At 41.0% G+C, this 14,266-nt stretch overlaps 1 protein-coding gene across 4 annotated transcripts in view; it reads left to right on the top strand.

The window, feature by feature from the left end:
* FARS2 (phenylalanyl-tRNA synthetase 2, mitochondrial) overlaps positions 1-12,529 on the top strand; it is a 255,244-nt gene extending 242,715 nt beyond the window's left edge. For all 4 annotated transcript variants that reach the window (XM_062569999.1, XM_062570001.1, XM_062570000.1 and 1 more), the window contains one exon: positions 12,205-12,529. In XM_062569999.1, coding sequence (XP_062425983.1) covers positions 12,205-12,352 — 148 coding nt within the window. In that variant the 3' untranslated portion in view covers positions 12,353-12,529. The remainder of the gene's footprint in view (positions 1-12,204) is intronic.
* The last annotated feature ends 1,737 nt before the right edge of the window (positions 12,530-14,266 follow it).

Raw genomic sequence — 14,266 nt, 5'->3', positions numbered from 1 at the left:
TTGTGTGAGTGGCTGCAGAATTTCCATTAGGTTTAAGAGATACCGTAAGCCAGCCTATAGAGAAACCCCCTGTATCTGCACACACAGATATGAATGCTTTTAAGTTGTCTTCCTGTGCTGCAGACTGGCCAGGAGGCAAGTCTGGAATCTTGTGGGTTAAGGCCCTAGAAGGAAGGGGGTCCAAGAGAGCTGGCTAGTATTCAAACATCACTTCCTCCAAGCTCAAGAGCGGTGCATCCCTATGAGTAAGAAGTGCAGCATAAGGGGCAGGACACCTGAATGGGTGAGCAAGGAGCTCTTGGCCAAATTCAGACAGAAGAAGAAAATACACAGAATGTGGAAGAGGAGACAGGCTACTTGGGAGAATTATAGGAATGCAGTCAGAGTATGTAGAGATGCTGCAAGGAAGGCGAAGGCCCAGTTGGAATTGTGTCTGGCAAGGGATGTCAAGGACAATAGGAAGGGCTTCTTCAGATACATCAGCAGCAAGAGGAGGACTGGGGAAAATGTGGGCCCGCTACTGACTGGGCCGGGGCCCTGGTGACAAGGGATACAGAGAAGGCAGAATTACTGAATGCCTTCTTTGCTTCAGTCTTCACTGCTAAGGGCAGCCCTCAGGAATCCTGCAGCCTGGACGTGAGGGAGAAAGTCTGGAGATGGGAAGACTTTCCTTTGGTTGAGGAGGATAGGATTAGAGACTTTCTGGGCAGGCTAGACATCCACAAATCCAAGGGACTGGATGGGATGCCCCCACGGGTCCTGAGGGAGCTGGTGGATGTTGTTGCCAGGCCGCTCTCCATCATCTTTGAAAAGTCCTGGAGAACTGGAGAGGTGCCTGAGGACTGCAAGAAAGCCAATGTCACTCCAGTCTTCAAGAAGGGCAAGAAGGAGGACCCAGGCAACTCTAGGCCGGTCAGCCTCACCTCCATCCCTGGAAAGGTGATGGAACAGCTCATTCTGGAAGTCATCTCCAGACAGATGGAGGAAAAGAAGGTGATCAGGAGTAGCCAGCATGGATTCAGCAAGGGGAAATCCTGCTTAACCAACCTGATAGCCTCCTCTGATGGCATGACTGGCTGGGTAGATGAGGGGAGAGCAGTGGACGTTGTGTACCTTGACTTCAGCAAGGCTTTTGACGCTGTCTCCCATAACATCCTTCTAGATAAGGTCAGGAAGTGTGGGTTAGACGAGTGGACAGTGAGGTGGATTGAGAACTGGCTGAAAGGCAGAGCTCAGAGGGTCGTCGTCAGTGGCATGGAGTCTAGTTGGAGGCCTGTGGCTATTGGCATCCCCCAGGGCTCAGTACTGGGTCCCATCCTGTTCAGCTTCTTCATCGATGACCTGGATGAGGGGACAGAGTGCCTCCTCATCAAGTTTGCTGATGATACCAAGCTGGGAGGAGTGGCTGATCCACCTGAGGGCTGTGCTGCCATTCAGAGAGACCTGGACAGGCTGGAGAGCTGGGTGGAGAGGAACTGGGCTCCCCAGTACGAGAGAGACATGGAGCTACTGCAGAGAGTCCAGCATAGGGCTACGAAGATGATCCGAGGGCTGGAGCACCTGCCCTATGAGGAATGGCTGTGAGAGCTGGGCCTCTTCAGCCTGGGGAAGAGAAGACTGAGGGGGGATCTTATCAATTTGTACAAGTACCTGAAGGGAGGGTGTCAAGGGGACGGGGACAAACTCTTTCCGGTTGTCCCATGTGACAGGACAAGAGGCAATGGGCAGAAATTGAAGCACAGGAAGTTTCGCCTGACCGTGAGGGGGAATTTCTTCCCTGTGAGAGTGACGGAGCACTGGCACCGGTTGCCCAGAGAGGTTGTGGAGTCTCCTTCTCTGGAGATCTTCAAGGCCCACCTGGATGCAGCCCTGCCTAACATGCTCTAGGTGACCCTGCTGATCGGGGAGGTTGGATCAGATGATCTCCAGAGGTCCCTTCCAACCTTACTGATTCTATGATTCTATGATTCTTTGAAGTGCTTTTAATTTGTTACTTTTATACAAAAAGAGCAAGTGATTTCTTTTAACCTCTGCTCTCAACTTTTAACTCTTTTCTTTCTTCCATGCTTCTATTAACTCATCTTGTCCCTCACTTTTCCCTTCTTCCCTGCCTGTTTTCTTCTCGTTTGGCATTAGTTTGTCACTTACTGAACACGGTGTTGGCTCTGTACTTTTCCCTGTGCTGTCCATTGTGTATGGGGTGACTTGCTTTTTCATGCCATATCCTCTTTTGCTTCTAGGGCAGTTGTACAATTTGCAGAAAAAAGGATGGCTCAAAGTCTGTGTGCATGGGAAAGGTAACTTAAAAGATGAGTAACTCAAGGAGTCTGATTCTGCACTTAACTCAAGTCCCACCTCTATTGATTTGCTGTGTGACTTTGGAAAAATCATTTAGGCTTTTGACCTGTGGGAGTCCAGGGCCTTTTCTAGCTTTTCCTCAACTCTTAACAAATATAGAGAAGACTTAAACTTGTACCTAGCTTCTAGATGTGGTGAGAATTAAACCATTAATCTCAGTGATGAAATCTACACAAGTACCTAAAAAAAACGTTCAGTCCTCCCTGTGCACTTATCTGTCACCTAACTTTGTAGACCCTGAAATCTAGCGCTCAATGGAAATACTTCTGAACCTCCTGTCACTCCAATCCTGATTTCATAGGAGAATGAATTGTTTTAAATTCTCTTATAAATTCCCTTTTTACTCCATTATGAAACGTGTTTTAATTTGACAGCAATGTTTTTTTTAGTAATACTTTTTGTAGCCTTTAGTATTAACATGTAGTTGGGGGGAAAAAACTGCTAAATATTTATACTTCGTTTCTTTGATCCTTCACTCAGAAGGACTGAAAATGTATCACACTTCACATTTTTACTATAAATTTTTTAGATAGCATTTGAAAGAGTCCAAATTCACCTCTCGTATTGCGTTTGTTCAGATAACTGAGATAGGTTGTCATTCTTAGAGCTTCCAGACGCATTTCAGTTGCCAATGGTTGGAAACTTTTTAGGGAGACCATTGTAACTAATGACCAGTGATGGAATCATTAATATTGCTGTTTGGCAAAAATAGGACCAAACTGTCTTCCTTCCTCTTACTTACCTGCTTCAGCTTGGGAGGTAGTAAACATAGTGTCTTTGTACAAGGAGCACAGCAGCTTTGCAAAACTATTACATCTCTTAAAATTACTCCCTGCAAAGAGGTTTTGTTGCTGATCTACTCCTGTGCTCACCAGTTGCACTGGAAGGGCACTAAGGGTTGTGAACAGGATATCTTGCCTAAGCCATGGTGTTCTGCCAGAAATCTGTAATACCTAATGTTGCCACAGCTCCGTCATACTCCCTTTACATTACCTGGGATTTAGGAGGTCAGAGAAATGTAGAAAAAGTGGAAGATCCAGGGCTGACAAAAAATTTGTTGATTGGTTGTGTTTTTTCTGATTGAAAATGTAAAGCTTCTTGTGAAAATTTGTTCTTATTTGCTGGCTAGTAGTTAAAATACTTCTGCTGGTAGGACTTTCAGATACTACATGCTTCTGTTCTCCTCAGTCGCTATGATTTCTCGTGAGCCATGTCAGTCAAGAATCTTTTCTAGAGAGCAGGAGTGATGCACTGTGGGAATTTTTATTCTTGGCATCTCGTGGGAATTACAGTCTTGCCATTGGTTCTGAACTACACAAAGAAAGAAAAAATCAAGGAGATTGGAGGTATGTTCCCATGAGACACAATACTGAAACCCAATTATTTGAGGTTTTTTTTGTTTGCTGACTTGGCAAATATTTAAGCATGTAATGGTCAAATTTTAAACAAAAAATTGTAAAAATATTGCTTTTAGTAATCCATGTGCATTTTTTTGTGAAAATGTGATTAGACATTGAACAGCTTTTTAAAGTGAATGTTTTCAGTCAAACCTAGGGAACGTGAAGCTAAATAAAACTCTGAGCTGTACCCAGAAACAGATATTCTGTCTTGTATGGTGCTGAGATCATCACTTTTTTTCTCTCACTTTCAGCACCCAATTATATTTCTATGTTTAGCACATAATTAGGTTTCCCAAATATTTTACTAAACAACCTTTTTCTGTTTGCCACTGCAGTGGTTGGCAATTATTTCAGTGGATTTTGTACATACGTATTTATTTTGGAAAGTTTGCTTTTTCCTGTCTTTAATTCACCTGTGCAGTCCTTTTATCTATGATAGTGAAAACTCTGAAAGAAAAGTAGGTTCTTGTATCATATTCTGAGCCTTGCAGCTTGCACGCATTCTGATCTTTGTGTGCATGCGCCACTGCAAGACTTTCTTTTATTCCTGAAAGCCTCAACTTCAGTAAGTTGAGATGTTTTTGCTATTAAAAGTGCATAATGTTGCAACTGTCTGGAATGAGGAGTGCTCCAGGGTCTCAAAGATACTCAGCCTCTAGCCTACTCTTGAATCCTTCTAGATTTAGATCACAATTTTGAACAAAAGCAGTAGCTGAGTGGTGAGCCCTTAGGAACTGAAGAATGCAAGAGAGATTTGAGAGAGCAAAGGTCATCTTAAAAGAGGGACATCTCTCAGCCATATCCATATTTGAATCCATGTGGAATGGATTCTTAAATATTGGCATAGGTCAGATATGACTGGAATTTGTCATCTGTGCTTGACAAATGTTTTTCCCAAAGGGAGGGAGACTGGAGAAGACTGAGCAGTCAGCACTGATGCTGGAACCTGCCCTCTTTGAGAACTTATTCCATACTTGCTTTAGGATGGTGATGATTGCCTTCTTCAGGGAATCAATGAGTGGTTGTATAAAAAACAAAAACAAGCAAACAAAAAGAGCCAAACCCCAAGTCTTTGCAATTTTATTTTGGCTTTCCATGATAGCAGAAGTCTGAATCACAGTCAGCTTATGATCCTATGGAGACTTGAGGTTTTCTTTTGGTATGATGGAGAATATTTTTCTCCTTATTCTTCATACTAATGATATTTCATCATTATGTGAATGTAATGGATTCCATTACTTTTCATGCTGTGAGTTTTAAGAGCTCTTCCATGGAAAGTACTTGGATCTGAAATGGGTTGACTGTGTTGTTGACTAGTTCCTGAGATGATTGTAACAGTGCATGAGGGAAATATTCTTTCACTTTTTTGTATAACTTGATCTGTGTTGCTTCTGTTTGGTAGCTAGTGGAAAAGAACCCTACACCACTCAAATTAATTTTTCTTTTGCTGGCATTTATCAAGAAATCAAGATGATCTCTTGAAATGAGAAAAGGTAATTAGGGGCTGAAGTACTGGGCCAAAGCACGGAGAATAGGTTGAGTCGTTTAACTAAACTTTCATGAGTACATCTAGCAGCCAAGAGACTTTCTCCTCTAAGTGATACTTACTCGCGACGGAATTTTTCAGTATATTACAGGTCTGCTTGTATCTCTTCCAGCATATAAGCAATTAGGTGATAGATTTAGGTTAAAAAGGAAAGTCATGGTCAAAACTTTCTAACCAATTCAAAATGTTCAGATACTAAAAAGTGGCTTACTTATGGCTACTTAAAAGTGTCACAGAGACTGAGAAGTTTCAGTGCACTTGCTTACATTATTCATCTAGCTTTCATTATCTTAACTATGAAGGTGTTACTGCATCCGGTACCATTCTCTTTATCTCTCTCAGTAACCTGGTTACTAACAGAATTTTGACTTTTTCTTCTAAATTAAGAGATAAGCTTTAAAAAGAATTAATATTAAAGAAAGACAGAACGAAAAGGTCCAGAAAGTTCAGGGTTTAGTTACCAGATACAGATTTCATAAAGGCCAATTAGAAAGAATCAAAAAGTCTATGATTGTCTCAAGTCTGAAAATAAATAACAACCTTTTCAGTCCAAATCTGTGTCATTGAACATACATCTCTTTTAAAATCAAAACTGAAAAAAACCCACAATAGTCAAATAATGTTGACAGCCTCAACATGGTTATGCTGACCTCAACTGCCTTTGAAACTGAATCATTCTTCTGCCAGGTGATGGCTGGAAAAGCAGTGCAACAGAAACAACCTTTCCCTGTTTTCTGTGAGTTTGAAACATTTCTTTCTTCTGGAGCTGATCTAGTGCCTTTCACTAGCATCAAAATCACCTGAAACAAAAACATGTCCATTTTTTAAAACGTGCTCTTGGATACAATGCACTCTTCCAGAGAAATGGGGTATTAGCATTTGAAAGGACTGATGAGAACGCTTCTTTGGGTAAGGCCTTTGTTCAGAGAATTACTGCTATATTCTACATGCATATCACCATGGTAATTGAATTATTTGCCATTGACAGTATAGTATATAGCACAAGCCTTTTGCCATTTTTTGTGATGTGGTTCCTTGCAAAGAGCACTATTTGTCAATTTAAAATTTATAGTATGACATTTAGTAGTTGCACCCACTATAATAATGGTGGATGTGGTTTGAAAGCATGAAACGAAAAGGAAAAGGTAATTATCTCTTTGCTGTAGTGTTAGATGCTGAGGTCTTTGCTGTCTTTTTAAGATAGAAATGTGAAGAAGCAAGAATAAAGTGAATGGAAAGAGAAGCTTTGGCTGGATAGATTCTTCAAAGAGAGTGCTTAGCTGAGCCAAAGGGCTGTTTTCCTGCAGGCGCTGGTGCCAACATCTACTAAGCATTGTGGAGGTCTTCCTTCCCATAGATTTCATGCAAACCTGTAAGTAGATGTGTCTGAATTGAGTATCTAAATAACCTCGTTAGTCTTGTTGCAAACTACCACGTGGAAATGCAGGCAGATGCAGCTACACATTCAGCTTTGGATAGCTTTCTTGTTTTTTGTGGGAAGTCAGCAGGGTTTCTCTCTGGTGTCACTAGGGGTAGAACGTCATGTACCTGGCTGGGAGAGCTCAGGGCTTACCTGCCCTAACTCAGGCTATTGTTCCTGTTCCAAAAGAAGTCAGACTCCAGGTCTAAAAGAAAACAAAGCTAAGATATCTATCTACATGCTTGGTATTCTTGCAGTTAATTACTTCTTCCTATCCCAACTTACAACAGGAATCCTTCTGGAATTGGTTGAGCCACAATGTAAGGCCAAAGCTGTGCTTTCTGCATAGCTTTGGCAATTATATTACTGGAAACACGAGACTCTTCATTTGCTGTGCATCAGCCTCCCCTGAAGGACATTGTTGCAAAAAAAAAAAAAAAAAAAAAGGAAAGAAAGAAAGAAAGAAAAAAGAAAAAAAGGGGGGAAAGAAAGAAAAAAGAAAGAAAAAGCTGTCTTTATCTTCTCTAAGATCTATTGCACTCCATGCATACTCAGATCATGACCTGATCTCTCTGTAACATGTAACAGTCATTATATACTGTGTGAAGGGGTATGTGGGGTAATTACATGATGAATCTTTCTTTGGAATATAGGATACAAACTGCTGCAGCAGGAATTGGAAGACCCCAGAAGAACTTCATTGACACAGAGAAAAGAATCTTAAGTACTTGTATTACTATATGTGTGTAGATCTTTCATTATAATTAGTACTGCTTAGGAAGGGGGAAACACAGAAATGATGGTGAGTAGCACTGCTTAGTAAATTACTCAGAGGGTGGAAGAGAGAGTACTCTTTTTTTTTTTTTTTTTTTTTTGCTGCTTGATGCTGGAGGAGATTGTCATCTTTACTTTTGTATTCCTCAAAGTAAATACAACTTTCTAGAAAAATGTCTAAGTCTATATAATCATCAGGCAGATAAAAGCAATGGTAACCTCCATACAGAAGTCTCTAGGCTTTGAGACCGATGGAAAATAGAATGGCAAATAGAACACAGTTAAAAAGACTTTTTTTTCCCCCAACTCAGCACTGCCCTTTTATCTTCCTCTTCAAGTTTTGGATGGAGAACTTTTCATTCTTATTCTCAATTACTGCATACAGAAAAGACAAATACCATTACCAGACATTTATTGTTTAGGCAACATTTTGGGTATGAAATGACCCATGTCTTACCTTCATCTAACCACTGAGACAGGTTCCCCTGTGGCTATATTTTTAGATGTTTTCCTGTTGATAGCATCTGGGGTCAGCTTTCTAGCCAACTTGTATTTAAAACATCTTTCAGTGGACTTTTGTGCAGGGAAATCTGACGTACAGGTATTAATTTCTATTGCCTAATGTATCCTTTCATTTTAGCCCTGATTCCAGTGTCAGGTTGCTTTCATGTTCGTTTTATTAGGCTAGTAGAAGATTCAGGCCCCTCAGCTTCAAGCTGTGCTTATGTATTAGGCTGAAATATTGAAACATATACACTGACCTTCAGGTTGGCCACATGCAGTGAATCTGACCTAGCAGTGAGCAGTTCTCAAGCACATGGAGGAGGCTGTGTGCCAATTCCTGAAAATCATGGTGCAAAATTGTTTCCTCCAAAAAATAAATACATGAAAGAATATTAGGCATTGTTCCACCTCAATATTTGTTCATTGGCTGCATCCTCATTTCCTCTCATGGCATCAGAATGCATCACCATCTTTCTACTGCTTTTATTTGAGCAGTGCCTTGCTATATTTGCTGTGTTTCGCTACCTGAAAGCTGCAGGCTGGTGCAGAGGAGACTGTGACACTAAGGTCAGCAAAAGCCTAATGGAAGGAGAAGGAGTCTGCGTGACTGTAAACCATATGCAATTGTCTGGAGGGCAGTTTAGGAAAATAAAGTCCTCTGCACTAGTGTTAAGCTTCTCCTTTCGTTTACCAGGTGAATCTGCTGTTCTAGGTTTCAGCTTCAAATCTGCTGCTGTTTCTGTATCGCCAGGCTGCAGCGTGACATGCAGAGCAGTTTCTTATGTATTAGCAGAGCCATCTTTAAGGTAGACAAACCCTCTGTGTGTCCTCACAGAAAGGAAGGAAAGCAAGAAAGGAAACCTGCAAACATTTATTATTTGCTGATAATAACGGTTTCCAGTTGCAGCCAATGGCAATGATGAATTGCAGCCTTAGTATTTTAAGGGGCAGGAAGCAAAGCCTAAATGTTAAGGGGGAAAAGAGCCAAGAAGTAGTTTTGCCTATATGCCTTGAAAATTTAGATGACACTGCTCTGGAGACAATGCTTAGATTTTCTGAAAATGTGTCTTTCATTGAAATATCATTAAACTGTTATACTCCTTGTCTCTAATTAGTAACAAACTTGCAAATAATCCTAGCTATGTGGTGTGAGAAAAGTATATTTACTGGCCATATGAGCAATGTGTTGCCAGCAGTGTATATTAATAGTTACATCATTGCTTGGCTTTAATTAAAATTAGAATAAATAATCAGCTGCAGCTAACAGAAGCACTTTACAGAGCTGTCCAGTGCTGCTCTGTAAGACCTCTAGCCTTTCCTATTTGAAATGCCTCCTAACGATGCTGGTTTTCCACGATGCCCACAATCCTGAGTCATCTTCTGACCTATTTAATTAGTCTGTTTCATGAATGAGCTTCCTACTAGTATGTAGGGAGGGGGGTGTATAAACACATAGGTCTAGAAAAATCATTGTCTTGAATTAACCATCTCCAGTGAAAAAACAGTACTGTAGCTACCCCTACCACGGCTTAAATGCATTAAGCAAACTTAAGTTTACGTCACATAAAATGGTAGTAATGGGATTTCCACTGTGGATATGTTCCCAGAATATTCAGGATGTCAGGACCAGGCTTGTGTTTGCACCACTTCGAAGAATATTTTCAGCAAAGCAGTTTTTTGTTCAAGTGGATTACTGTAACACCATAAAAACTGCAGTACTACCGGCTGTAATGGTACTCATCTGCCTGCTTTTGAAAATTGTTCCTGTTGAGCCCCAAATAATTATCCCTCCCTTTTATTCAATTTTCACTGTCAGAGTGTTGCATCAGGCCTAACCCTTTGTTATTCCATTTACTTGCTTCTCTCAGATCTGCCCTCTCAGCTGCTTTGCAGAGGTGGAGCAGAGTCGGCTAGCAGAGCAACACCTTCTCTGCAGTTACACCTCTTCCTCTTTTCTTGAACATACAATTTCTACAATGTTTATCCTGCACCCAGTGAAAGTGCTTACCTAGTTTTTAGCAGTTAACTGTGGTCAGGTAACATACTTTGAGATGCATTTTGCCCTTTCTTATGCTCATCAGATGTAACTACTTTGTCTTCAAAGCACACAAAAAAGGAAGTACAGTTCAATTTGAAATAATCTTTTTATTTTAAACTGCCTTTGGGAGCAAGGCAAGCTTCTCATCCAGGCAGGGTAGGACAGAGTTGATACAAGGTGGCTTGACAGAGATAAAATCTATCAGTGCCTTGTTTCTGGAAGGATTTGATGTTGAGATGAGCATCTTCAAAGTTATCCGTGTGTATGAACACATGTTAAATATACATACAGCCTCAGTTTTAATCAAATGGTTACAATAAAACACAAAACAATTTCCTGGAGATGAATGACCTGATCATTAGTGAATGCCTTTCTGCGTCATTAAATGGTAAGTTCTGCTAGTCTGGGAGATCCTTCTGTCCAGTACTTGATCTCCAGTTTCCCTTTATTTTTCCCCTCAGATTCTCCTACTTTCACTGAAGTGAGTAGTTACCTTTGAAAGTAGAAGCTGTGTGGGTTCCATTTGAAACTAAAAATAAAAAGGATACTACAACTGCCAAGTATTTAAATTCACTAATGCAAGTACGGCAGTTACAGAAATTCCTTCTTCTTACAGGAGCTATGTACTCCAGCATCTTTTTGATGGAGAGCAAGACAGGAAGTCTTTCAAATGCCCTTTTTTCTCTTTTATGAGGATTTTGTGCTCTCTTAGTCAGCTTGTTTTGTTCCTTGTTTTATATTAACCTGTCTTCTTTGGCTACTCAGCAACTCTTAATTACTTTATTCTTTTCCCATCACTCAGTTGGTCTTAGTGTTTCACTCATCACACCCCTCTTCACTATTCCTCCTCCCATTTGTCCTTTGTCTTTTCACACCAAGAAGAAAGAAATTTTGACAGTTGGGGCTGCTGTCATGTCTCACCCTGTTTCTTTCTGATTTTGTTGAGCTTCCCTTGTGTTGCTGGGCCACCTTTATGGTACATAACGGCAGCAGTTGCATTTCTGATTGCTTTTACAAGAATGTTCTCCTAAACAGCTCTGTGGGGGTTTCAGGCCACTGCCCCACCTCACAATACACTGGTGGAGAAGCAGGTTTCTTATCACCACACCAGAGTACATCCACAAATCTGTTACATGTTTCAGTGTGCTGCACCTCAGCTGTGGGACATGTCAGTGCCAGAAGGGCTGTGAAGAAGTTGCCATTTCATTTCCTGCTTCAGATATGAATGTCAGCATCATTCTGTGTCCTTTTCCCACAAATTCAGACTTCAGACACATTTTGTCCTTGTTTCTCCTTTCCAATGGCAGGAAAAGAGTCATCTGAACTAAAAAATAAATGTTTCCATTTTACATTTATTTTATTTATTTTACAGCTGTGTTTTCAGCAGAAGTTGAGAGTTTCCTCCTCCAGGCTGGAGACTGGATGGCAAGGCCTATGAGATGCCTCCCATTAGCTAACAACATCACTTTCTAGGGCTCAGAGCTTATGACATGTTTTTCTTATGTCTATCACTGCTGATCCCCACTGGTCCAAGAGGGGTACATGTGCCCTGTGCTCCCTAGAGGTAGCCACATTAGCGCCAAAATGAGAGTGCTGTGGTATCAGCAGCAGTTCAGCTATGGTAGCGTAGCCCTCACCCTGGGCTTGTTTACTCTGGTAAGAAGCTAATGTAAAGCTGTGCTCATGTGAAGTTAACTCCTACAGAGCTCACTGTTGGTACCTACACACCATTGCTCTTTGTAAGCCTTGCCTGTGACACAGGTAATCCTTTCACTCATATTTTTTTCTACCTAGACTTCCTAGTAGAGAGTCAGTGACACAGAACTGACCTGTGTCCTTCTGTGAAAAGCATTCTAGTAGGCCCAGTGATTTCTCTCAAAAGTTTCTGTTTCGATGTGAAGATCTGGCAGAGTGGAAATAGAGAATGACCTACAGCAGAAACTAGCTGGGGTATAAGGTGAACTTCAGGAAAGCTCTCTGCCAAGATTAAAATTCAGTCCCACCTCTCCAGACAATGTATTTTAGCATTTAGATGATTTTCAACCAACAGGAACAAAATTAGACAGTGAATATAAAATGGTCCGAAGGGTAGGTATTTGGCCTCACGTATTTGTGTGTATAGGCAAGTGTATTTATAAGCTGTTTTTTGGTTTTTATTTTGTAGGACAAAGAAGGTCAGCCATTGCTACCGTATCATCTACCGTCACCCAGAAAGGACTTTAACTCAGGATGAGGTGCATGACATCCATCAAGCTATTGAAGAATCAGCTGTTCGAGAACTTGGGGTTGAGGGCAGATTCTCACATCCATGATCTGAAGCCCTAGTTACATTTCTATTTCTGTTTTTTTTTTGTTGTTGTTTTTATTTTGGGTGGATGAGGTGACAAGAAAAGAGAGGAGTTTTGTGACTGAGCCTAGCATGTGGAAACTGATTGAGAAATGGGCAATGGTAGAACTTCCAGATAATAAACTTTACTACTGAGAAATCATTGATAAAGTGCTGGCGCTTTATTTTAAGAAAGGGGAGAAAAGCAGTAATGTAAGATTTCCCTCCTGCTACAATAAGAAGTTCACTGCCTGGTGGTTTTCTGTGTTGTTAATTGGTCCCTGGGTTACATTAAACTGTAAATTCTTGGCATTATTTCTGTGTTGATAAGATCTTCTATCCATGTAACGAATGGAGCAAAACAGAGACACAACTTAGCTCAGGGAAGAAAAGCTATTTAATCCTTCCCCTTCCTTCCTTTTTTATTAATAAGAAGCACATTTTGCTTCAAGAAACCTTGCAGGAAATACACTTTGCAAAATTTGGCTCTCTTACCTTCTGAGCCTCTAGGTTTTGCTTTCTTCTGCTATGGAGAAGGAGCCAGTATGGCTCTGGGGCCAGTCTCAGCTGTCTTCAAATGCTGGGCTGCTGGATGTGTCTTTCGTGTTGGATCCTCTACTCCCACAGAACTGAACAGTGCCTCTTACCATGGCACTCTGAGCTGTGAGCATTCCCTATGTGAGGAGTTTCTTTGTTTCAATTTTGCTGATAAAAGCACCAGTATAAGGTAAGTCTGTTCCCCTGTCACCATCAAAGGTTTGATGTCACAGGAGTAGGATGGTAGAAGAGAGAAACTCTTCCTTACAGCGCCCTGAAATGCAGCAGTCTTGATCTCTCACAGTGTCATACTTTCTTGCAGCAGTATCTGCTCAGAAACTTGACCTTTAAGGAAGGAATCCAAACTAAAATGGGATCTCCTACTATTTCAGGCATCTGTCACTTTACAGGATGCTTGGCTTTTCCATTGCACAGTATAATAAGTACACTCTGGCAGTGGTGTGATGTTAGGTCCTGTAGAAATGTTCAAATGGTCTGATAAATTCTTGATGAGCCATAGCAGATCCTGATATGGAATATGGGACCTATTTTTGCTTCTTATGGTATTTCATACAGTCTTTCAGGTCACATCTGGTTGCTGTGTGAGGAATGTTCCCTCCTTCAGGGAAGAAGGCAGTAAAAGCAATGCAATAAACAGCATCTAACACTGATTTATACCTTATCAAGAAACATCTGTGCAGCAAGCTTGTGCTCAACCATTAGAAGCCAGCTACTATTGCAGATGTGACAGAAGCAGAGAGCTCATTTTAATTTCATTACTCAACATATTTAGCTGTGTAAACAAATCCTAATCTAAATGGCTGTTGTGTTATCCAAATAACTTCACTATGAAAACAATATGCTAGACTTTCTACGAGGCAAACAGAATGGGTGCCATTTAGGCAACAGAAGAACCTGCTTGATTATTTTTAACGAGGGATCTACTAAAGTTCCTAAATACAGCTTAGTCCACTTGATGTTTCTCTGTCTCCCTGATCCTCTGCCTTTTTGGGATTCTGAGTGTGGACAACTGAAGAGGAGAAGTGCTCCCCTGAAATGGCACTCAGCACTAATTGTTCCAAGACAGGGCCTGATCCATGCTACCGTACAGGGCAACAAATCATGTGGATGTTAACTGATGACATTGCATTTGGAAAGAGCACAAAAATTTTCCTGCTGTATGAAGGTACTCTTGGGAAAACAGATCTTTTCTGGGATGGAGTATGTTGCAAGGTTCCCCTTATTATTTATGAGGAAAATTTCTACTTTATATTCCCTAAATCCTTCAGTTCTTCTCTAATTCTGATCAGCCACTCTTGGGGGACATGAAAGATTGAGGAAAGCAGGGAGGAGAAAATTTGAC

The sequence above is a fragment of the Rhea pennata genome, chromosome 2 (genome assembly GCF_028389875.1).
Source record: "Rhea pennata isolate bPtePen1 chromosome 2, bPtePen1.pri, whole genome shotgun sequence".
NCBI lineage: Eukaryota > Metazoa > Chordata > Aves > Rheiformes > Rheidae > Rhea > Rhea pennata.
The sequence above is the reverse complement of the archived record's forward strand: the minus strand, read 5'-3'. Positions and strand labels throughout refer to the sequence as shown.